We start from the raw sequence: 26,424 nt of genomic DNA, 5'->3' as shown, positions 1-26,424 counted from the left end.
TTTTTTTTTTTTTTTTTTTTTTTTTTTTTTTTTTTTTTTTTTGAGGAGGAGGAAAAAATGATTAACAAAAAGCTGTACACAATATTGCAAGTCCTCCCTGGGTGTTTGTAGAACTATCATTCCTCAGTAACAGCAAAAATCATGAAAATCCAATGAATACTTACTGCAGGAGAGGGATTACAATGTCAATAACTTATTACTGAGTTATTTTTTTTTTGTTTGAAACTGTAGGGAAGTGGCGTGCCAACTCTCAGTGTGCTATACCCCTTCTACCTTCTTTACAGCCTGCTGGCTACTGAGGGAGACACTGCTCTCCACAATCTAGCCAGCACAGAAGTTGCCATATAGAGTATTTACAATGAAATAATCTTAAGAATTGTAATTTTGGGAGGGAAAAAAAAACTGCTAATTGCCAACATGTATTTTTGCTGACAGCAACAACAAAAAAAATATACTTAATGAAAAACATACTTAGAAATATGATAGAAACAAGCTGATTACATCAAAATGTTGCCAGAATTTTGCACTATTTTTCAGTAACAAAACATTTTTTTTCATAATTTTTCAATTTTAATATCCTGATCACTGAAAAAAGGCTCGCCCCTCTCTTAAAACACTCAGCAAAATAAACTTAACATTTTGTTAAGAAAAAATTATTTTTTTATTTTTTTGAATATTTTTCGACATAGACTGACAGTTTCAGAAATGGTCTTGTGACAGTCAGAGGGTTAAAGTGTGTCACCATTGGCATTATTTCCCTTGTTTTGAAAGTTCTCAATACCCACCCCATCATCTTCCTGGCTGCTGTGATCTTTGTCTTGTTATATTCCTTAACCCTTTCAGGGTCGACAGGCCCTCTCCCAAACTTGTCCTCAGGGTCGAAAAATTTAAAAAAAAAAAAAAAAATTCTTATGAAATGAGAGCATATTTTTGTGAGTATTATAGGCCAAAAAAAATTGTGATCAATACTTACCGAGATACGGAGGCGTGAAGTTGACAGAAAGTGAGCCACTTCCAGCAACATCGCTGACTGCCAGTCACACGGTAATAGTTTATTTATTATTTTTTTCTATTTTTCTCTTATTTTTTAACATTTTATTTTTTCAAGTAACTTTTATGGCCTGTGAGACCAACATAAGCCACATTTTGGATATATACACTGATTGTATGCTACACAATAATTGCACAAACATTGACAGGTGAACATTTTCACCTATTTTAGTCACATACTATTATCTAGAAATACATGCATAGTATTTATAGGTCCCAGCAATGTTTCGGTGGGAAAGGGAGTGTGGGTTTGTGTGAACAACATGGCTGGCAGGCGGCTGGCTGTCTGACCAGCTGGCTGGCTGGCTGACCAGCTGGCTGGCTGACCAGCTGGCTGGCTAACCAGCTGGCTGGCTAACCAGCTGGCTGGCTTGCTGGCTGGCTGGCTGGCTGGCTGGCTGGTTAGTTGGCTTTTTCTCTGTCTCTGTCTCACAGGTACACATGAATACAATCATACATAGTGTAAATTACTTAGGATACACAGAGAATATAATAATAATAATAATAATAATAATAATAATATAATAATAATAATAATTGAAGCATTTTGTAAGAGTGTGTGTCACTCATCTTATCTCTCCACTAATGACAGTGGTGACATTTGATGAGGGGCATCTTATCTTATCTTGTCTCTCCGCTAATGACAGTGGTGACATTTGATGAGGGGCATCTTATAAGATAAGATAAGATTTCGTTCGGATTTTTAACCCCGGAGGGTTAGCCACCCAGGATAACCCAAGAAAGTCAGTGCGTCATCGAGGACTGTCTAACTTATTTCCATTGGGGTCCTTAATCTTGTCCCCCAGGATGCGACCCACACTAGTCGACTAACACCCAGGTACCTATTTGCTGCTAGGTGAACAGGACAATAGGTGTAAGGAAACGTGTCGGAATTTCCACCCGCCGGGAATCGAACCCGGGCCCTCCGTGTGTGAAGCGGGAGCTTTAGCCACCAGACCACCAGACCACTAATGACAGTGGTGACATTTGATGAGGGTACACTGCCTTCCCTCCACTGCCTTTCTCCATATGAAAGCAACAGACTCAGCAGGAGATGCAACATTCCCCCAATGAAAACTGGGGGTGCCACGAGTACACTGAGAGACAACACAATAAGTGTCCAGGGCCCAAGATTGTTCAGTTGCCTCCCAGCATACATAAGGGGGATTACCAATAGACCCCTGGCTGTCTTCAAGAAGGCACTGGACAGGCACCTAAAGTCAGTACCTGGCCAACCGGGCTGTGGTTCATACATCAGCTTGCGTGCGGCCAGCAGTAACACCTTGGTTGATCAAACCCTGGTCCACCACGAGGCCTGGTCTCAGACTGGGCCACGAGGGACGTTGAACCCCGAAACCCTCTCCAGGTGAACTCCAGGTAATAAACATGTCTGTCCATCTGTCTGCTTGTCTCTTTTTGTGTCTGTCTATCTGTCTGCTTGCTTCTCAGGTGTGACGCAGTACTCACTGCGTCACATCTGAGTCCTGATACTTATTATTTGCCAGTCTGGATTTTTTGGGTTATCCTAGGTAATTTACACTATGTATAATTGTATTTATGTGTACATGTGAGAGAGAGAGAGAGAGAGAGAGACAGACAGACAGGAAAACAGACAGACAGACAGTCAGGAAGCCAGCCAGCCAGGCACCTGACCAGCCAATCATCCAGCCAGCCACCTGACCAGCCATCCAGCCAGCCACCTGACCAGTCAGCCATCCAGCCAGCCACATGACTAGCCAGCTATCCAGCCAGCCATCTGACCAGTCAGCCAGCCATCCAGCCAGCCACCTGACCAGCCAGCCATCCAGCCAGCCACCTGACCAGCCAGCCATCCAGCCAGCCACCTGACCAGCCAGTCATGCAGCCAGCCACCTGACCAGCCAGCCACCTGACCAGCCAGCCACCTGACCAGCCAGCCACCTGACCAGCCAGCCAGCCAGTCAGCCACCTGACCAGCCAGCCAGTCAGCCACCTGACCAGCCAGCCAGCCAGCCAGCCACCTGACCAGCCAGCCAGCCAGTCAGCCACCTGACCAGCCAGCCAGCCAGTCAGCTACCTGACCAGCCAGCCACTTGACCAGCCAGCCAGCCAGCCAGCCAGCCAGCCACCTGACCAGCCAGCCAGCCAGCCACCTGACCAGCCAGCCAGCCAGCCACCTGACCAGCCAGCCAGCCAGCCACCTGACCAGCCAGCCACCTGACCAGCCAGCCACCTGACCAGCCAGCCACCTGACCAGCGAGCCAGCCAGCCAGCTGGTTAGCCAGCCAGCCAGCTGGTCAGCCAGCCAGCCAGTTGGTCAGCCAGCCAGCCAGCCACCTGGCCAGCCAGCCAGCTGGTCAGCCAGCCAGCTGGTCAGCCAGCCAGTCAGCCAGCTGGTCAGCCAGCCAGCCAGCCAGCTAGCCAGTCAGCTGGTCAGCCATCCAGCCAGCCAGCCAGCCAGCCAGCCACCTGACCAGCCAGCCAGCCAGCCAGCCAGCCAGCCAGCCACCTGACCAGCCAGCCAGCCAGCCAGCCAGCCACCTGACCAGCCAGCCAGCCACCTGACCATCCAGCCACCTGACCAGCCAGCCAGCCAGCCAGCCAGCCAGCCACCTGACCAGCCAGCCAGCCAGCCACCTGACCAGCCAGCCAGCCAGCCAGCCACCTGACCAGCCAGCCAGCCAGCCACCTGACCAGCCAGCCAGCCAGCCACCTGACCAGCCAGCCAGCCAGCCAGCCAGCCAGCCACCTGACCAGCCAGCCAGCCAGCCACCTGACCAGCCAGCCAGCCAGCCACCTGACCAGCCAGCCACCTGACCAGCCAGCCAGCCAGCCAGCTGGTTAGCCAGCCAGCCAGCCAACCAGCCAGCCAGCCAGCCACCTGGCCAGCCAGCCAGCTGGTCAGCCAGCCAGCTAGCCAGTCAGCTGGTCAGCCATCCAGCCAGCCAGCCATCCATCCAGCCAGCCAGCCAGCCAGCCAGCCAGCCAGCCACCTGACCAGCCAGCCAGCCAGCCACCTGACCAGCCAGCCAGCCAGCCAGCCAGCCAGCCAGCCACCTGACCAGCCAGCCAGCCAGCCACCTGACCAGCCAGCCAGCCAGCCACCTGACCAGCCAGCCACCTGACCAGCCAGCCACCTGACCAGCCAGCCAGCCAGCCAGCTAGTCAGCCAACTGGTCAGCCAGCCAGCCAGCCAACCAGCCAGCCAGCGCCAGCTGGTCAGCCAGCCAGCCAGCCAGCCAGCCAGCCAGCTGGTCAACCAGCCAGTCAGCCAGCCAGCTGGTCAGCCAGCCAGCCAGCCAGCCAGCTGGTCAGCCAGCCAGCCAGTCAGCCAGCCAGCCAGTCAGCTGGTTAGCCTTCCAGCCAGCCAGCCAGCCAGCCAGCTGTTCAGCAAACTGGTCAGCAAGCTGGTCAGCCAGCCAGCCAGCCAGCTGGTCAGCCAGCTGGTCAGCCAGCCAGCCAGCTGGTCACTCAGCCAGCTAGCCAGCCAGCCACCTGACCAGCCAGCCAGCTGGTCAGCCAGCCAGCCAGCTAGTCAGCCAGCTGGTCAGCCAGCCAGTCAGCCAGCTGGCCAGCCAGCCAGCCAGGCAGCTGGCCAGCCAGCCAGCCAACCAGCTGGTCAGCCAGCCAGCCAGCCAGCCAGCCGGTCAGGTGGCCAGCCAGCTGGCCAGCCAGCCGGCCAGCTGGCCAGCCAGCCAGCCGGCCAGCCAGCCAGCCAGCCAGCCGGCCAGCCAGCCAGCCAGCCAGCCAGCCAGCCAGCCAGCCAGCCAGCGAGCCAGCCAGCCAGCCGGCCAGCCAGCCAGCCAGCCAGCCAGCCAGCCAGCCAGCCAGCCAGCCAGCCAGCCAGCCAGCCAGCCAGCCAGCCAGCCAGCCAGCCAGTCAGCCAGCCAGCCAGCCATGCTGTTTACACAAACCCATGCTCCCTTCCCTACCACCCCCACTGCTTCCCCTCCCCCTTTACTGCCTTTCCCCACCACCCACACTGTGGGAGAGTGAGGTATTCCTTACACTTGGCTTGGTGACAATGGTGCACTGAATTACCACTCCCACAATGCAATGCCTGTGCATAGATTTTATTCCTACTGCACACACTTACCACATAGACCCATTCTATCACATGTAGGCCTACCAGGTCTCTCCCAGTCAATTTGAGGGCACTAGAATTTACGCATACTAGTTCGACACCAACCCTGGCATGTAAGCCATACTAGTACGGCACCAACCCTGAAAGGGTTAAAAGAAAGGTCAGCTAACATAATTATTCCCAGGTCTTGTACGTGTTTCTTTCTTTCTATTTGGTGACCCTCTTGAGTTTTATATGTAGTGTTCCTTTTGAATTCTTCATTCTTTCCATCCCTAAGCAGCTGGAACTTATCACCACTGAATGTCATGTTCTCCACCACCCACTGGAAAACCCTGCTTATGTCTTCCTGTAAATTTTCAGTGTCCTCTACCGTAGTGACTTTCATCCTTATTTTAGTATTATTTTTTTTTTTTATTATCACACTGGCCGATTCCCACCAAGGCAGGGTGGCCCGAAAAAGAAAAACTTTCACCATCATTCACTCCATCACTGTCTTGCCAGAAGGGTGCTTTACACTACAGTTTTTAAACTGCAACATTAACACCCCTCCTTCAGAGTGCAGGCACTGTACTTCCCATCTCCAGGACTCAAGTCCGGCCTGCCGGTTTCCCTGAATCCCTTCATAAATGTTACTTTGCTCACACTCCAACAGCACGTCAAGTATTAAAAACCATTTGTCTCCATTCACTCCTATCAAACACGCTCACGCATGCCTGCTGGAAGTCCAAGCCCCTCGCACACAAAACCTCCTTTACCCCCTCCCTCCAACCCTTCCTAGGCCGACCCCTACCCCGCCTTCCTTCCACTACAGACTGATACACTCTTGAAGTCATTCTGTTTCGCTCCATTCTCTCTACATGTCCGAACCACCTCAACAACCCTTCCTCAGCCCTCTGGACAACAGTTTTGGTAATCCCGCACCTCCTCCTAACTTCCAAACTACGAATTCTCTGCATTATATTCACACCACACATTGCCCTCAGACATGACATCTCCACTGCCTCCAGCCTTCTCCTCGCTGCAACATTCATCACCCACGCTTCACACCCATATAAGAGCGTTGGTAAAACTATACTCTCATACATTCCCCTCTTTGCCTCCAAGGACAAAGTTCTTTGTCTCCACAGACTCCTAAGTGCACCACTCACTCTTTTTCCCTCATCAATTCTATGATTCACCTCATCTTTCATAGACCCATCCGCTGACACGTCCACTCCCAAATATCTGAATACGTTCACCTCCTCCATACTCTCTCCCTCCAATCTGATATTCAATCTTTCATCACCTAATCTTTTTGTTATCCTCATAACCTTACTCTTTCCTGTATTCACCTTTAATTTTTTTCTTTTGCACACCCTACCAAATTCATCCACCAATCTCTGCAACTTCTCTTCAGAATCTCCCAAGAGCACAGTGTCATCAGCAAAGAGCAGCTGTGACAACTCCCACTTTGTGTGTGATTCTTTATCTTTTAACTCCACGCCTCTTGCCAAGACCCTCGCATTTACTTCTCTTACAACCCCATCTATAAATATATTAAACAACCACGGTGACATCACACATCCTTGTCTAAGGCCTACTTTTACTGGGAAAAAATTTCCCTCTTTCCTACATACTCTAACTTGAGCCTCACTATCCTCGTAAAAACTCTTCACTGCTTTCAGTAACCTATCTCCTACACCATACACTTGCAACATCTGCCACATTGCCCCCCTATCCACCCTGTCATACGCCTTTTCCAAATCCATAAATGCCACAAAGACCTCTTTAGCCTTATCTAAATACTGTTCACTTATATGTTTCACTGTAAACACCTGGTCCACACACCCCCTACCTTTCCTAAAGCCTCCTTGTTCATCTGCTATCCTATTCTCCGTCTTACTCTTAATTCTTTCAATTATAACTCTACCATACACTTTACCAGGTACACTCAACAGACTTATCCCCCTATAATTTTTGCACTCTCTTTTATCCCCTTTGCCTTTATACAAAGGAACTATGCATGCTCTCTGCCAATCCCTAGGTACCTTACCCTCTTCCATACATTTATTAAATAATTGCACCAACCACTCCAAAACTATATCCCCACCTGCTTTTAACATTTCTATCTTTATCCCATCAATCCCGGCTGCCTTACCCCCTTTCATTTTACCTACTGCCTCACGAACTTCCCCCACACTCACAACTGGCTCTTCCTCACTCCTACAAGATGTTATTCCTCCTTGCCCTATACACGAAATCACAGCTTCCCTATCTTCATCAACATTTAACAATTCCTCAAAATATTCCCTCCATCTTCCCAATACCTCTAACTCTCCATTTAATAACTCTCCTCTCCTATTTTTAACTGACAAATCCATTTGATCTCTAGGCTTTCTTAACTTGTTAATCTCACTCCAAAACTTTTTCTTATTTTCAACAAAATTTGTTGATAACATCTCACCCACTCTCTCATTTGCTCTCTTTTTACATTGCTTCACCACTCTCTTAACCTCTCTCTTTTTCTCCATATACTCTTCCCTCCTTGCATCACTTCTACTTTGTAAAAACTTCTCATATGCTAACTTTTTCTCCCTTACTACTCTCTTTACATCATCATTCCACCAATCGCTCCTCTTCCCTCCTGCACCCACTTTCCTGTAACCACAAACTTCTGCTGAACACTCTAACACTACATTTTTAAACCTAGCCCATACCTCTTCGACCCCATTGCCTATGCTCTCATTAGCCCATCTATCCTCCAATAGCTGTTTATATCTTACCCTAACTGCCTCCTCTTTTAGTTTATAAACCTTCACCTCTCTCTTCCCTGATGCTTCTATTCTCCTTGTATCCCATCTACCTTTTACTCTCAGTGTAGCTACAACTAGAAAGTGATCTGATATATCTGTGGCCCCTCTATAAACATGTACATCCTGAAGTCTACTCAACAGTCTTTTATCTACCAATACATAATCCAACAAACTACTGTCATTTCGCCCTACATCATATCGTGTATACTTATTTATCCTCTTTTTCTTAAAATATGTATTACCTATAACTAAACCCCTTTCTATACAAAGTTCAATCAAAGGGCTCCCATTATCATTTACACCTGGCACCCCAAACTTACCTACCACACCCTCTCTAAAAGTTTCTCCTACTTTAGCATTCAGGTCCCCTACCACAATTACTCTCTCACTTGGTTCAAAGGCTCCTATACATTCACTTAACATCTCCCAAAATCTCTCTCTCTCCTCTGCATTCCTCTCTTCTCCAGGTGCATACACGCTTATTATGACCCACTTTTCGCATCCAACCTTTACTTTAATCCACATAATTCTTGAATTTACACATTCATATTCTCTTTTCTCCTTCCATAACTGATCATTTAACATTACTGCTACCCCTTCCTTTGCTCTAACTCTCTCAGATACTCCAGATTTAATCCCATTTACTTCCCCCCACTGAAACTCTCCTACCCCCTTCAGCTTTGTTTCGCTTAGAGCCAGGACATCCAACTTCTTTTCATTCATAACATCAGCAATCACCTTATTTTAGTGTCATCTGCAAATGATGATACTTTGCTTCTTGATTTTTTCAAACCAGCCTTTGCTGGCCTTAAATTCACCTATATCAGCACTTGTTTCAGACAGTTTCTTTAAGAGGTCATCATGTAACAGTCTTGCCTTTTCACAAATAATTGACTGCACAACACTATCTCCTGCTAACTCTTTCCCTCTGATCCACACCAACAACAATTTCTCCACTTCTTCAACTGTTTGGGATCTTTGTTTGGCTATTGCAACATCAGCTTCTATGATTTCTGTTCTCTTTGCTACACTGGAGCTGATTGTTGATGGCGACTTCCCATACATCCTGCCGAGTTCAGCAATGCGTATGCCATCATCATATTTTCTTAGGATTTCTTTTTTCACTTCTACGGTGTTCCTTACTTTCTTTACCAAAGGACTGGCACTATGAGCTTTCTTTGGGGCCATTGTGGCTTATTTAGCAGTCACACACAATAAACAAATGGCTAAAACAATGGATTATTATGAAATGTTTCGTATGACCTGGCTGGATATGTTCATTCACAGGAAGACAATGCTACACTGGCTGAGAATGGTGTGGGAGGCGGCTTTGTCTGCATGCTCGGCACTGGACAGGTTGCGTACAATCAACAAAAATGGAGATAATCAACGAAAACGGAGCCAAAAAATCGCCGAAAAATGTTGGCCAAAACCGAAATCGGTGATAACAGAGAGTGACGAAAACGGAGGGTCCACTGTATTATATCATTACTCACTCCCCCTACTGCCTGTCAACACAATGGGGTCTGATGCTTGCTTCCCCACCATCCTTGATACCTAACCATCTTTCTTTCTTTCTCCTTTCTCCTTCTTTCTCCCTCTTTCTCTTTTTCCCTTCTCTTTCTCTTTTTCTCTTTCTTTCTCATTCTTTCTCTTTCTCCTTCTTTCTTGTTCTTTCTCCTTCTTTTTCTTTCTTCTTCTTTCTCTTTGTTTCTCCTTCTTTCTCTTTCTTTCTTTCTTCTGGTATCCCTAGCATTGCTTTCGGTCACAAACCCCTCAAAACCATGAAATTCATCTTCACTGACACTTCCATCTGTGTTAGATCTATCACTTGGGAAGAGAAGAGACCCAGATTTGCTGGGGAGTCAGATATTTCATACTGCTAGGTATGCTGTACAAGGACTACTGAAATGGCATTCCCACAGTTCACCACTGGCACCCTGATTTTTTTTTATAGTTTGCACACTGACCATGGAGACCCATTCTCTCACATGTGGGGCTACCAGCTTTCTCCTGCTTGATTTGAAGCCGCTAGAATTTACGCATATTAATACAGTGGACCCCCGCATAACGATCACCTCCGAATGCGACCAATTATGTAAGTGTATTTATGTAAGTGCGTTTGTATGTGTATGTTCGGGGTTCTGAAATGGACTAATCTACTTCACAATATTCCTTATGGGAACAAATTCGGTCAGTACTGGCACCTGAACATACTTCTGGAGTGAAAAAATATCGTTAACCGAGGGTCCACTGTACATAGGAAACATTGGCTCGTAAGACATATATATACAGCTGAAACAGTCAAAGGGTTAAATCGCTAGTGCTCCCTCATTTAGAATATTGCTCAATGCTGACAGCCCATTCAGAGGAGGAGAAATCTCAGAGCTGGAACAGATACAGAGATTGTTTATGGCTCGCATTGAGCCTAAATTACTGGGAATACCTTCAAGTCTTGAGCATGTACTCATTGGAGAGAGAGATACATGATAATACAGTTGACCCTCAACTAACGGCAGCATTAAGTAATGGCAAATTCGTCTAATGGCGCGTTTTGGCATAAAAAAAGTATCTACCAACGGCGAAAAACTCTACCAACAACATTCGTCCGGAATGTGTCCATGCGCTGGGAGCACGGATTGAGTGGGCCCAGCCACTCCAAGAGTCAGTGTGCCATTGTTTACAAGTTGTTGCGGTCAATTCCATGTGTGACTGCCATATATTTTTTATTATTCCAGTGTTTTTAGTGCTTGTAACTGCTCAGTAAGCCACCATGGTCTCCATGAAAGCTTCTAGTGCCAAGCCTGTGTTAAAAAGGGTGAGAATTACAAGGGAAATGAAGAAAGAGATAATTGCTAAATATGAGAGTGGAGTGCATATGCCTGAGTTGGAAAGGCAATACAGAAAATCACATTCAACCATCAATACTACTATCTTGGCGAACAGAAAGGCAATCAAGGAAGCTGTTGTTGTGAAAGGTGCAAGTATGTTTTCAAAACGGAGACTGCAAATAATTGAAGAGGTAGAGAGACTGTTATTGGTATGGATAAACAAAAAACAATTATCAGGAGATAGTGTTTCTCAATCTATAATTTGTGAAAAGGCAAGGAAGTTGCATGATGATCTCATTAAGAAAATGCCTCAGAATAGTGCTACTGCTGATGAATTTAAGGCCAGCAAAGGCTGGTTTGAGAGATTTAAGATTCGTAGTGGCATACACAATGTGGTAAGGCATGGTGAGGCAGCCAGTTCAGACAAAAGAGCGGCTGAAAAATATGTGAACAACTTTAACTCTTTGATTGTTTTTGTTGTATATATACGTCTTACGAGCCACCGTTTTTGATGTATACAGTTGATCCCCACCTTAGGATATTAATCCGTTCCTGAGAGCTCATCGTATGCCAAAATTATCGTAAGGTGAATTAATTTTCCCCATAAGAAATAATGGAAATCAAATTAATCCGTGCAAGACACCACAAAGTATGAAAATTTTTTTTTCCACATGAAATATTAATTTTAACCCTTTCAGGGTCCAGAGGTCAAATTTCAAAGTGTGCACCAGGGTCCAAGAATTTTCAAAAAATAATTTTATTTTTTCTAACGAAATGGTACAATGTACAATGATACTCTTGTGTCCTATTTTAGGGAAATCCTAAGGGCACGTGAGAAACAGAGCTCTCTGGACAGATATTTTGTGCAACAGGGGCTCAGTGACTCTCAAGCTGGTCCTAGTGGCATTAAAAACCAAGTAGGGAGTCAACCCCACCAAAGGACTTGGTACCTCAAGTATTTATGGAAGGAGATTCCCCTTCCAAACAATAAAACACCGCCACCATCTTCCCTCCTACTGTGTTATCACTCATCAACAACTCCACAATAAAGGTAAGTGGCATTTAATTATTGTTTATTTTGCGTGCCCCATTCGTTTTGGTGTAGGGAAATGTATATTTCATGTAATTTTTTTTTTTTTTCATTGGGGAGTTAGGAATGGATTAATTCTATTTCCATTATTTCTTATGGGGAAAATTAATTCGACCAATGGCAAATTCGACTAACGGCAAGCTCTCTGGAACGGATTAATGCCATTAGTTGAGGGTCCACTGTATGTACCTGGAAAGTACTCGAGGGCCAGGTCCCAATTTGCACACTGCCATAAGAACACAATAGAGAGAGATATGAGAGAACATGTACTTTGGGATGTCAAGAATGGATTAATTCTATTTCCATTATTTCTTATGGGAAAAATTAATTCGACCAACAACAAATTTGACTAATGGCAAGCTCTCTGGAATGGATTAACCCTTTCAGGGTTTCGGACGTACTTGTACGGCTTACGCATCAGGGTTTTTGACGTACTAGTACAGGTCCTCCATCACAAATCCGGCATCATTGGGACCTGTAATGTGCCGGATTACTGAGTTTGCCAAATTACAGAGTGGTTAAGTTAGAATACACTTAATAAAATTAACCAACTTGACTTACACAGTTCATTGAACATCGGCAAAAATCGAACATTTCCGATACTTTGAGCTCAATTTCAAGGTACTTTTCGTCATGAAAGCAATCAAAATCATGTCTATTTCTGTAATATATCTTCCATTATATGAAATGAGTCCAAAAAATGAGAATACAACCATAAAAACCATACGAAAATATACTGCAAAGAGGCGGCTAATGGCTGAGAAGTGAACTCCCTTATTTATCATCCGTCATTTTTATTTTTGTTGTACGTTAAGAAGCATCTTTCCATCATACATTGCCCAAGTTTCAATGAGATAGCCCAACAAACAACTGAGAAAAAAAAATATTTACCAAAAATCATATATGGCAAGCCCAAGCCAGGTACTGGAAATAAGTCACTTTGTCTGACTTTTCTGGGTTATCCCAAGTTCTCTATACATACACTGCTATGTATGATAATCTGTGTAACTGTATTTGTGTATACCTGAATAAACTTATTTACTTCTAGTCTGTCAACTGAGTACAAAAAACCGCCCATTCACTTATTTCAACTACCCAATAAAGTGGTCAGAAATTGGCAATTTGGCCGATTTCACAAATTTCAACAGATGCCAATTTCAAAATAGGATCCAGAATAAACAATACAGACATTCCTGGCACTAAAATAACATTTTCTCTGTTCATTAGTCACAGCTACAGGCCCCTCTTATATTACTCTTGCTTACCATTTGGAATTTTTAGTCACAAAAAAAAAAAATAAAAGATTTACTGTTATGCAGACTACTGCATCATTGTAATAATTGTATAAATAATGTCAATCCATTCTTGACTCCGTACTAGAATTTGGACTGGCAGGCGGACAGGTATTGGACGGTGACGTCATTTGTTTACTCTTGAGCTTCGCTAAAGAATAGAACATTTCCGCTACTGTGAGCGCAATTTCAAGGTACTTTTCGTCATGAAAGCAATCAAAATCATATCTATTTCTCTAATATATCTTTCATTCTATCAAATGAGACTGAAAAAATGAGAACATAACCATAACAACCATACAAAAATATACCGCTAAGCGGCCGCTAATGGCTGAGAAGTGAACTCTGCTATTTATGGTCTGATTTCTTTCATTTTTGGTGTATGTGAAGAAGTATCTTTCCATCATACATTGCCCAAGTTTGAATAAGATAAACCAACAAACAAATGAGAAAATAATATAATAATAATAATAATAATATCTTTATTTACTACTCGTACATGTACAGGGTATACAGGCCTAGCTGACATCAGTAAGTACGTAAGTAAGTAAGTTTATTCAGGTATACACAAATACAGTTACATAGAATTATCATACATAGCAGCATATGTGTAGAGAACCTAGGATAACCCAAAAAAGTCAGACTTAGTGACTTATTTTCATTGGGGTCCTTTTACCTTATTATTATAATATTAATGTTATAATATTTTCTTATTATTCAATAATGAAGATAACATCTTATTATCATATTAAAAAGTCTATCTACTACACGAGGGTCATTAAGACTATCTACAATACGAGGGTCACTATCTACAATACGAGTGACATACTACTGTATAGAAAGGCACTTGTTATGCTGAGTATTTCAAGAAAATTAGGTCAGTGTCACAGGATAACACCCACACTAGTCGGCTAACACCCAGGTACCCATTTACTGATGGGTAAACATAGACAACAGGTGTAAAGAAACACGCCTAATGTTTCTACCCTAGCTGGGAATTGAATATTTACCAAAAATCATATATGGCTAATCCAAGCCAGGTACTAAAAATAAGTCACGTTGACTTTTTGGGGGTTATCCTAGGTTCTCTACACGTATGCTGCTATGTGTGATAATCTATAGAGAGAAAATAACTTTTTTGTTTCATGTTTATGGTGGAGTACGAGTGTATATCATACTTAGCCCTGTGCTATACTCCGTTTTCTCTAATATAAGCCCCCAAGACAAGGATAGGAGAATGGTGTTTGTTTACCATATCCTCTTCATGCCTCCGTCGAACTGCTCAGTGTTATGCCAAATATTATTCATTCTGGAGTATTTAACATGCTTTATGTTATTTATATTGTTTCTTATGTCATATTAGATCAATTGTGATAAGCAAATAAGCTGTAGTGTTGATATTAGTGTAATAAAGTATATTCTCCTGCTTCATGAGACTGAGCTCATGGCAACCGACAGTGGCTTCAAAGCCACCTTATCTTTAATGGATAATGTACTGTGTAGGTGCTTTACATAATGAGAAGCATTTCTTTTATTCATTGGAACCATGGCTAGGGTTAAAAGTAAGCAGGTTAAAACAATAAATGGAGAAAAAGAAATTGGAATGACTTATGCAGCAAGTAGCGCCACCAAACAATACCAGCAGGTTGTTGTGGCAACTCTGGAAATTTGAAATTATGCTAGCCAAAATTAGTGCCGAATAACTGAAGGAACCGAATAACTGATTGTCGGATTTGTGATGGCGGACCTGTATGCCTAAATTCTAGCACCCTCAAATCTAGTGAGAGAAAGCTGGTAGGCCTACATATGAAAGAATGGGTCTATGTGGTCAGTGTGCACAGTATAAAAAAAATCCTGCAGCACACTGTGTAATGAGAAAAAAAAGCTTTGACCGTGTTTTTGGATTAAAACAGCGACTTTGCACTATTTTTATATAGTATTGCTGTATTCAAGTTTTTCTGGTCTCATTTTATAGAATGGAAGACATATTACAGAAATTGAGATGATTTTGGCTGGTTTTGCAATGAAAAGTACCTTGAAATTTAGCTCAAAGTAGCAGAAATGTTCGATTTTTACCAAAGTTCAAAAGTAAACAAATCATGCTATGCATCAAATACACGTCAACTGGTGAGTTTAATATTCTTTGACAAGTGCACTGATATCATTTATACCATTTCTGCACTAATGCAGTAGTCTGCATAACAGTAAATCTTCTGTTTTTTGTGAGAATAAAAATTCAAAGTGGAAGGCAAGAGGGGCATGGGGATGTGACTAATGAACAGAGGAAATGTTATTTTAGTGCCAGGAATGTCTTTCTTGTTTATTCTGGACCCTATTTGGAAATTGGCATCTTTTGAAATTTGTGTGAAATTGACAAAATTGCTAAATTCTGACCACTGTATTGGATAGTTGAAATCGGTAAATGGGTGGTTTCTTGTACTCATTCGATAGAAAAAAATGGAGTTCTAGCGAAATAGTTATGATTTTTATCGGCTAGTACACTGGAATTGGCCGAAAATAGGGCTCAAAGTGGGCAAAATCGCCGATGCGTAAACATCTTCGAGACTGCTAGCTTCGCGAGAGCATAATTCCATAAGTTTTCCATAAACTTTCATACTTTTGCTGTCATTATGATCGGGAAAAGATTCTCTATCTTTTCATAAGAAAAAATTATTATTTTTTTTTTTTGTTGAAAATTTGGTGACTGAGAACAAGTCTCGGAGAGGGCCTGGCGAACCTGAAAGGGTTAATGATGTTGGTTGAGGGTCCACTGTATACACCTTCCAAGTCCTTGAGGACCTGGTCCCAATTTGCACACTGCCGTAACAACATAATAGAGAGAGATATGGGAGAACATGTAAAATAAACCCAGTGAGGAACAGGGGTGCGGTGGGGACAATAAGGGAACACTGTATCAACATCTGGGGCCCCCGACTATTCAACATCTTAACAGAAAATATCAGAAACATGGCTGGAATGAGTGTAGAAGCTTTCAAGAGGAAACTGGACAAGTATCTTCACCAGGCACTAGATCAACCAGGCTGTGATGGGTATGTGGGGTAGCAAGCCTCCAGCAGCAACAGCCTGGTTGATCAGGTAGCAAGCACCGGACGAGCCTGGCCCATGACTGGGCTCCGAGAGCAGTTAAACTCTCAAAACTCTTCAAAGGTAATGTCATAAAGTATAAAAAAAAAGAAATTGCTGCAAATTTGTTAATAAAACTTTCATTAATCGATGGTTGACTGTGCCATAGTGTGTGATAACATTGTTCAGCGAGAGGAACATCACTTACGACATTACCCTACAACAGATGGGAGAGAAAGATAAAACTCTTGCTTCACACGCTTGGTGTTCCTGGTTTGATTCCCGGAAAAGGTGAAAACATTGGGTGTGTTTCCTTACACCTGTTGTCCTGTTCACTTAACAAGCAAGTAGGTACTTGGGTGTTAGTCGACTGTTGTGGGTCGCATCCTGGGGGACAAGATTGAGGATCCCAATGGAAATAAGAGAGACAATCCCTCGATGATGCAGTGACTTTCTTCGGTTATCCTGGGTGGCTAACCCTCCAAGGTTAAAAATCTGAACAAAATCTTCTCTCTTATCTTACATTAACCAACTGCCCAGTAATATATTGCTACATGTGTGACAGCCAGCCCTGTATGACAGCTATCATTTTTTACCACTGGATAAATTAAGAAAATTTATTATTTTTATTATCACACTGGCCGATTCCCACCAAGGCAGGGTGGCCCGAAAAAGAAAAACGTTCACCATCATTCACTCCATCACTGTCTTGCCAGAAGGGTGCTTTACACTACAGTTTTTAAACTGCAACATTAACCCTTTGACTGTCGCGGTCGTATATATACGTCATAGGAGATACCGTGTTTGACGTATCTATACGCATAAATTCTAGCGGCTTCAAATCAAGCAGGAGAAAGCTGGTAGGCCCACATGTGAGAGAATGGGTCTCCATGGTTAGTGTGCACCATATAAAAAAAATCGGGGAGTCAGTGGTGCAGTGTGGGAATACCATTTCAGTCGTCCTTTTTCAGCATGTCTAGCGGTAAGAAATATGTGACTCCCCAGCAAATCTGGGACTCTTCTCTTCCCAAGTGATGCTCTAACACAGATGGAAGTGTCATTGAAGATCAATTTCATGATTTCGAGGAGTTTGAGACCAAAAGCAATGGAGGAGGAGGAGGAGGAGGAAGAAGAGGAGGAGGAGGAGGAAGAAGAGGAGGAGGAGGAGGAGGAAGAAGAGGAGGAGGAAGGAGAGGAAGAGGAAGGAAGGAGGAAGAGGAAGGAAGGAGGAAGAGGAAGGAAGGAGGAAGAGGAAGGAAGGAGGGAGGAGGAAGAAGGAGGGAGGAGGAAGAAGGAGGGAGGAGGAGGAGGGAGGGAGGAGGAAGGAGGGAGGAGGAGGAAGGAGGGAGGAGGAGGAGGGAGGGAGGAGGAGGAGGGAGGAGGAGGAAGGAGGAGGAAGAAGAAGAGGAGGAAGAATAGGAAGAAGAGGAATAATAATAATAATAATAATAATAATAATACCTAATAATAATAATACATAATAATATGTTCCCTTGAGGCATGAAAACAGTTCACCCCATGACAGTGACAAGATAAAGGGAGATAACATCTGATAAGAGCTGACCTTTGATGAGCGTAAACGAGGGTGGAGGGAGGGGGGCAGCTGTCCATATGTCAAGAGCCAGGAGAAGGAGAAGAAGGAGGAGGAGAAGAAGGAGGAGGAGAAGGAGAAGAAGGAGAAGAGGGAGGAGGAGAAGGAGGAGGAGGAGGAGAAGGAGAAGAAGGAGGAGGAGAAGGAGGGGGAGGAGGAGGAGGAGGAGAAGGAGAAGGAGAAGAAGGAAGAGGAGAAGGAGAAGAAGGAAGAGGAGAAGGAGAAGAGGGAGGAGGAGAAGGAGAAGAGGGAGAAGGAGGAGGAGAAGGAGAAGGAGAAGGAGGAGGAAGAGGAGGAGGAGGAGGAGGAGGAGGAGAAGACGACGACGAACAAACATTTGTCTGTCTGTCTATTTGTCTGTCTGTCTATTTGTCTGTCTGCCAAGCTCCCTGTCTATCTGTCTAGCTGTCTCAGAGAGAGCCACAAGACTGTCGTTATCACGTTTACTCACATCTTCAAGCAGAGTATAGCACTTTGTCTGGATTTTTTGGGTTATCCTAGGTAATTTACACTATGTATACTTGTATTTATGTGTACCTGTGAGACAGAGATAGACAGAGAGAAAGAGAGAGTCAGATTGAAAGAGATAAAATGAGGGAGAAAGATAATTAGATAGAATGGAGGGGAAGCAGCATCCGACCCCATTGTTTTGACAGGCGGGAGGGGGAGTGAGTAATGAGACAATATGTCATTTTGACAGCTGCCGACTCCTGACTCAAAACAATTATAAGCCACACACTCGCACCCAAGACAAGCTTGCTGAATGGTGATAATAGCAGTTTTATGAAAGTATCTAGTGACTATATATGTGTATATATATTATAGAAACCAGAAGCAAGAAGGGAAGGCAGGAATGAAGGATGAAAGGAAGGAAAAAAGTAAGGAAGGACAGATGAAGGAATGTAGGAAGAGAGGTGGAATGCCCTCCAGGTAGCCTCCAGGTAGGAAAGGAATGAAGGAAATTAGGAAGGAAGGAATGATGACACACGACCATTTACCTAGGATAACTACATAACACAACTGCCTGCTAATACTTTGAAGAAAACTGCTCAGACGAGGTGTTTTGTCTTTGTACATAAAAAAAAAACTTCCACAAAAATGCACACACACTGATTTTATGTGTGAGGAGTGTAAAACACCATTGTGTATGACACCATGTTTTATGTGTGAGGAGTGTAAAACACCATTGTGTATGACACCATGTTTTATGTGTGAGGAGTGTAAAACACCACTGTGTATGACACCATGTTTTATGTGTGAGGAGTGTAAAACACCATTGTGTATGACACCATGTTTTATGTGTGAGGAGTGTAAAACACCACTGTGTATGACACCATGTTTCAAAGAGTTCCACAAGCTGCAGAACTTCTAGGAGTATGTTCAGTGACTGTATATTGGTATATATATTATAGAACAATAGTAATAAAATTTTTTTTGTATTGTTTGTTTTTGTAAACAAGTTTTGTAAACAATATATTGATAATTATGTTTGTGTGCTTATTGTGTTGTATACAACGAGTGTATATATGTACATTGCACCTTACTTTGGTCTCACAGGCCACATAAGTTATGTGAAAAAATAAAATAGTGAAAAAAACAACAAACCATCAAATACAAGTAAACTAAAGTTTACGGGTGAGCGGCAGTCGCCGCTGTTGCCATACGCGGCTCATTTTCTGCAAACGTCATGCTTCTATATCTCGGTAAGTACTGATGGGAAAATTTTTTTTTGGGACTAAAACAATCAGAAAAATAATCTTAACATTTTCATAAGAAAAAATAATTTTTTTTTTTTCGAATATTTTGCGACACCAGGAGACACTTCAGGATTGGGCCCTTCGACAGTCAAAGGGTTAACACCCCTCCTTCAGAGTGCAGGCACTGTACTTCCCATCTCCAGGACTCAAGTCCGGCCTGCCGGTTTCCCTGAACCCCTTCATAAATGTTACTTTGCAATTAAGAAAATATGTACAATAAATATTTCTGGGGAGCTGTATAGGAATATATTATCTCAACATATGAAGTGATGACGTACAGGAGTGTAAAGTGATAGTATATCAAACTAGAAGAAATCAGTAATACTAAAATTCAACTGCAACTCCTAAAGAAATAATCTATTAACCCTTTCAGGGTTGGTGCCGTACTAGTGCGGCTTGCACGCCAGGGTTGGTGCTGTACTAGTACTCATAAATTCTAGCGCCTTCAAATCTAGCGAGAGAAAGCTGGTAGGCCTACATATGGAAGAATGGGTCTGTGTGGTCAGTGTGCACAGTATAAAGAAAATCCTGCAGCACAGTGCATAATGAGAAAAAAAAAACTGACTGTGTTTTTGGTTTAAAACAGCGACTTTGCAGTGTATTTTCGTATGCTATTTGTGGTTGTATTCTAGCTTTCCTGATCTCATTTTATAGAATGGAAGACATAGTATGGAAATTGAAATGATTTTGACTGGTTTCACAATGAAAAGTACTTTGAAATTGAACTCAAAGGAGCAGAAATGTTCGATTTTTGCCAAAGTTCAAAAGTAAACAAATCTTACCATGCGTCTAATACACGTCAACTGGTGAGTCTAATATTCTTTCACAAGTGCGCTGATATTATTTATACCATTTCTACACCATTTCTACACTAATGCAATAGTCTGCATAACAGTAAATCTTCTATTTTTTGTGAGAATAAAAATTCAAAGTGGAAAACAAAAGAAACATAACAGAGACCTGGGGACATGACTAATGAACAGAGAAAATGTAATTTTAGTGCCAGGAATGTCTGTCTTGTTTATTCTGGACCCTATTTGGAAATTGGCATCTTTTGAAATTTGTGTGAAATTGGCAAAATTGCCAATTTCTGACCACTTTATTGGATAGTTGAAATCGGTAAATGGGTGGTTTCTTGTACTCATTCGATAGAAAAAATGGAGTTCTAGCGGAATAGTTATGATTTTTGTCGACTGGTGCATATAAATTGGCCGAAAATAGGGCTCAAAGTGGGCGAAATCGCCGATGCGTAAACATTGTCGAGACCGCTAACTTTGAGAGAGGATATTTATGTAAGTTTTCCATCAAATTTCATACTTTTGGTGTCATTATGATCCAGAAAAGATTCTCTATCATTTCATAAGAAATTTTTTTTTTTTTTTTCAAAAACATTTCCAACCCTGAGAACAAGTTTAGGAGAGGGCCTGCCGATCCTGGATGGGTTAAATACGTCTATTACCATGAAGAGTGAAGTGCATGTAAACGAGTGCCTGACCAAATTACAGCAAAATCTCCTCTATAGACTAAGAAAGTTACGACATGGCCCGAAAATCCACCAGTGCTTTGCAAGGGATGGAAAAATTGCTGCTAAAATGGAACCTACAAAAAGACATACTGTATTTTATTTCTACTGAACACAAGCTAAAAAAAATTCCTAAGAGATTCTAGCCTCACAGAATCAGAATATTTTACATCAATATAGACATTTTCATTAATCCATCTATAATATTTTCTTCAAAATTATATAAGAAACGTGTTACATAGCATATAAAAATGCTGGTTATATGTTAGGGAGGTGTGGTTGCTGGGCAGAGGGAAAACATTATGTAATACTAATAATAATCACTCTTGGGCACATTAAATGTCTTATTTTATGTTAATAAAGATATTTTCATTAATCCACCTATGATATTTTCTTCAAAATTATATAAGAAACACCTTGCATTGCATGTAAACATGCTATGTTTATATGAACATGCTATGTAGGTAGGTGTATGTATGTAACCCAGGTGGACTACATACCTATATTATTATTATAACTGATAATTATACTTATGTACTCGCCTATTTGTGGTTGCAGGGGTCGATTCACAGCTCCTGGCCCCTGTACCTGTACCTAAGTAAACTTACACACTGCTGGTATGTAGGTACACATTAAAATAACTAAGAGTGTATTCTCAAATTCTTGGTCTCATTTGATATAATGGAAAACATTTTATAGAAAAAGAGGTGATTTTGATTGGTTTTTACTATGAAAAGAACCTTGAAATGGAGCTCAAAGTAGGGGAAATGTTTGATTTTTGCCCATGTTCAGAAGTAAACAAATGATCTCATTTTCCAATAAATGTCCAAGTAGCCATTCTAATATGCAGTCATGAATGGGTTGACATTATTTATGCAATTATTACAATATTGGAGTAGTCTGCATAACAGTAAATCTTCTATTTTTTGTTTGAATAAAAATTCAAAATAGAGAGCAAGAGTAATATCAGAGGGGCCTGGAGTTGTGACTGATGAACAAAGAAAATGTTATTTTAGAGCCAGGAATGTCTGCATTGTTCATTTTGGACCCTATTTTGAAATTTTCATATTTTTTAATTTTTGTGAAATTGGCCAAATTGCAAATTTTTGACCACATTATTGGGTAGTTGAAATTGGTAAATGGGCAGTTTCTTGTACTCAATTGATAGAAAAAATGGAGTTCTAAAGAAATAGCTATGAGTTTGGTCAACTGGAACATTGAAATTAGCTGAAAATAGGGCTCAGATTGGGCGAAATCGCGGATTTGTAAATATCGCCAAGGTCACTAACTTCGCAAGAGCATAATCCCGTCAGTTTTCCATCAAATTTCGTTCTTTTGATGTCATTACAATCAGGAAAAGATTCTCTACCATTTCATAAAAAAATTATTGGGGGGGGGGATTTTGCGACACCAGGAGACACCTCAGGATTTGGGGTTGCGACATACAAGGGGTTAATTATACTATGTGTTACATAAAATTGTGCCGCAATTCTTCGAGCGTGCAGTACTCAAATCGTGCCAAATAAGCTCGTGCTAAATGACAGTCTACTGTACACCAAAGCAGTATCTCAAAAGTGCTTTGAAGTGACCTCAGACACTGAATTGACCCTAAGAGAGTTTTAGAAAGATCACTGCAATATCTTCCATTGCTTAAACCTTATAGGTAAGGCTTGGTTGGGAGTGATTTGCAGGACTTTGAACTCTGCTTGGGGAAAATTGTGGCCAGAATGTGTACAAGAGAGGGATTTTTAAGGGTTTGGGGCTGACCCTCAGGAGCCTATGCCACTTGTGGAAAGTATTGTGGCATTGGGGAATTCCATGGGGTTGGATGTGAGTTTGGAGGATGTGGAAGAGTTGGTGGAGGACCACAGATGAAGAGCTAACCACTACAGAGCTGCAAGAATTTCATCATCTACAGCAACAGACCACAGCTCAGGAAATTGCTTCAGAGGAGGAGGAAGAGAGATGGAGGAAGGTGCCTTCTTCAAAGCTTAAGGGGATTTGTACAATGTGGACAAAGGTACACACATTTATGGATGAACATCACTCTTACAAAGCTGTTGCAGGTTGTGCTTGCAACATGTACAGTAACAATGTTGTGTCTCATTTTAGGGAAGTTTTAAAGAAACTCCAGATACAGACCTCTCTGGAACACACTTTTGAGCAACAGAGGTCCAGTGACTCTAAAGCCAAGTGGCATTAAAAAACAAAGATGGGAAGTAACCCTGAAAAAGGAGTTGGTACCTGAAGTCTTTATGGAAGGGGATTAACCTTCCAAAAAACAGTACACCTCCATCCTCTCCCCTCCTTCCATTTTGTGCCAAAACAAAAGCATTCACATTGCTAAACTTACAAACTATAATGTAGTCACTTAGCCTTAATACCCTAATCTGTAATAATTTAAAGTTTAGAATTAATCTAAGTCTGCCCGAAATGCCTAGCCATGCTAGGTGTCCTAGTGGCCCCCTCTGTAATTAGCATTTTAAAACATAAACCACACAGTATCCAAAATCTGTAAACCCTGCATTGTAATCCTTATAGAGAATAAACTTGATTGATTGATTGATCACTCGTCAATAAGTCTTCAATAAAGGTAAATGTCATTTTAATATTGTTTTATTCTGCATGTTTCATTGTTTTCTGTGTAGGGAAATGTATATTTCATGTAAAGAAATTATTTTTTTAATACTTTTGGATGTTGGGAATGGATTAATTGGATTTCCATTACGTATTTCTTATGGGGAAAATTAATTCAGAATTTGACAGATTCGGGTTTAGTCACTCTCTCTGGAACGGATTAATTACGAAAACTGGGGGTACACTGTATACCGCTAAGGGCTGGCTAGTGGCCAGCTAATAACTGAGAAGTGAACTCCATTATTTATGGTCTGATTTCTTTCAGTTTTGGTGTTCGTTAACCTTTTGACTGTTTCTGATGTATTTATACTCCAAAATTGTAGTGGCTTCAAATCAAGTGGGAGAAAGCTGGTAGGCCCACATGTGAAAGAATGGGTGTGTGTGGTCAGTGTGCGCAGTATAAAAAAAAAACCTGCAGCACGCAGTGCATAATGAGAAAAAGAAATCCGACTGTGTTTTTGGATTAAAATGCCGACTTTGAGGTATATTTTCTTATAGTATTTATGGTTGTATTCTCGTTTTCTTGGTCTCATTTGATAGAATGGAAGACATGTTACGGAAACAGAAATGATTTTGATTGGTTTCACAATGAGAATGGCCTTGAAATTGAGCTCAAAATAGTGGAAATGTTCGATTTTTGCCAGTGTTCAAGAGTAAACAAATGATGTCATTGTCCAGTAAGTGTCCAACTAGCTATTCTAATACACAGTCATGAATGGGTTGACATTATTTATACAACTATTACAATAATGCATAACAGTAAATAGTCTATTTTTTGTGTGAATAAAAATTCAAAATAGAAAGCAAGAGTAATGTAAGAGGGGCCTGGAGACATGACTGATGAACAGAGAAAATGTTATTTTAGTGCCTGGAATGTCTGCACTGTTTATTCTAGACCCTATTTTGAAATTGGCATCTTTTTCAATTTGCATGAAATTGGCCAAATTGCCATTTTCTGACCACTTTATAGGGTAGTTGAAATCAGTAAATGGGCAGTTTCTTGTACTCGGTCAATAGAGCAAATGTAGTTCTAAAGAAATAGCTATGAGTTTAATCGACTGGAGCAGTGGAGTTGACCGAAAATAGGGCTCAAAGTGGGGAAAATCGTGGATGCGTAAATATCACTGAGATTGCTAACTTTGCGAGAACGTAATTCCGTAAGTTTTCAATCAAATTTCATACTTTTGGTGTCATTACCATCAGGAAAAGATTCTTTATCTTGTCATAAGAAAAATTTTTTTTTTTAATTTCTTTAACACTGAGAGTAAGTTTGTGAGGAGGGATCTTGATAGTCAAAGGATTAAGAAGCATCTTTGCATCATACATCGCCCAAGTTTCAGCAAGATAGTCCAACAAACAACCGAGATCCAATTCCCCTAGATCAAGAACAAGAGCCCCTCACCAGTGTCAAGGAACCTCCCTTGAGGCCCACTTGCATCTTGAAATTTTGCTTGCATCTGGAAGCAAAAAATCGGCCAAAGGATTGCTCATATCTTTAAAAACTCACACGCTGGGCACTCGTAAGTAGAGGTTGAAGTTCCTAAACCTGTACTCCCTAGAATGCAGGAGGGAGAGATACATGATTATATACACCTGAAAAATCCTAGGGGGACTAGTGCCAAACTTGCACATGAAAATTACTCCGTACAAAAGCAAAAGACTCTGCAGATGGTGCAACATCCCCCCAATGAAAAGCAGGGGTACCACTAGCATGACAAGAGACAACACAATAAATGTCAGGGGCCCAAGGCTGTCCAACTGCCTCCCAGCATACATCATGGGGATTACCAATAGACCCCTGGCTGTCTTCAAGCAGGCACTGGACAGGCACCTAAAGTCAGTACCTGACCAGCCAGGCTGTGGTTTGTATGTTGGATTACGTGCGGCCAGCAGTAACAGCCTGGTTGACCAGGCCCTGATCCACCTTGAGGCCTGGTTACAGACCGGGCTGTGGGAGCGTTGACCCCCGGAACTCTCTCCAGGTATACTCCAGGTATGGGAAATATTACTTCAGTTTTCACACTTTTCGGATTTAGAACGACCTTCTGGACTGGATTAGGTATGAAATACGGGGTTCCACTGTATAAAGCTAATTATGTATGTACCTAACTAGGTATGTATCTAATTATGTAGTATATATCTAATAATGTATGTTCAAATGTACATATATCAATATGGAGTAAGAATTAGTATTAGTCTTCCCGATATGCCTAGGCATGCGAGTGCCTTCTTTGTAATTAATATTTTATAACATGTAAACCACACATCGTAAGCTTTACAAGAAAATAAACATTTTGATTTTGATTTGCAGGATGTAGAGGGAAGCAGCAGTGCAGTTACAACTCCTGGGGATGTCATCACCACCACCTCTATACAGTTAGATACTCCAACCACTCCCCTACCACCACCCTCACCACGAACGGTAATTTCTTATAATATGCAATGTTTTCACATAACCTTAATAGTTTATGTTGTACTGTACTAAAGGTTCCTTGATGCTGATGAGGGGATCTGGAGGCAAGGAGTTGAACCTGTCTTTCCCGTCCTTGAATCAAATCTGATTGCCTACCATTCCCGTAGGTGCGAGGTGCGAGGTTCTGACCAGAGCTTTGGTAAGATGGGGAAGGAAGAAGGATGGGTAAGGATGGAATGTGTGAAAGGTTTGGGAGGGTGGAGGGGGAGGTGGGGTTTTAAAGGTAAGTGGCCTATCCACTT

At 42.2% G+C, this 26,424-nt stretch overlaps 1 protein-coding gene across 1 annotated transcript in view; it reads left to right on the top strand.

The window, feature by feature from the left end:
• Nucleotides 1-26,424, top strand: part of LOC128703603 (uncharacterized) — a 311,066-nt gene that overhangs the window by 76,900 nt on the left and 207,742 nt on the right. Inside the window, exon 2 of the mRNA XM_070086894.1 lies at nucleotides 26,021-26,131. Within this exon, the coding sequence (XP_069942995.1) occupies nucleotides 26,021-26,131 (111 nt within the window). The remainder of the gene's footprint in view (nucleotides 1-26,020; nucleotides 26,132-26,424) is intronic.

The sequence above is a fragment of the Cherax quadricarinatus genome, chromosome 20 (genome assembly GCF_038502225.1).
Source record: "Cherax quadricarinatus isolate ZL_2023a chromosome 20, ASM3850222v1, whole genome shotgun sequence".
NCBI lineage: Eukaryota > Metazoa > Arthropoda > Malacostraca > Decapoda > Parastacidae > Cherax > Cherax quadricarinatus.
Note: the sequence above shows the minus strand (reverse complement) of the source record. Positions and strands in the feature narration are given on the sequence as shown.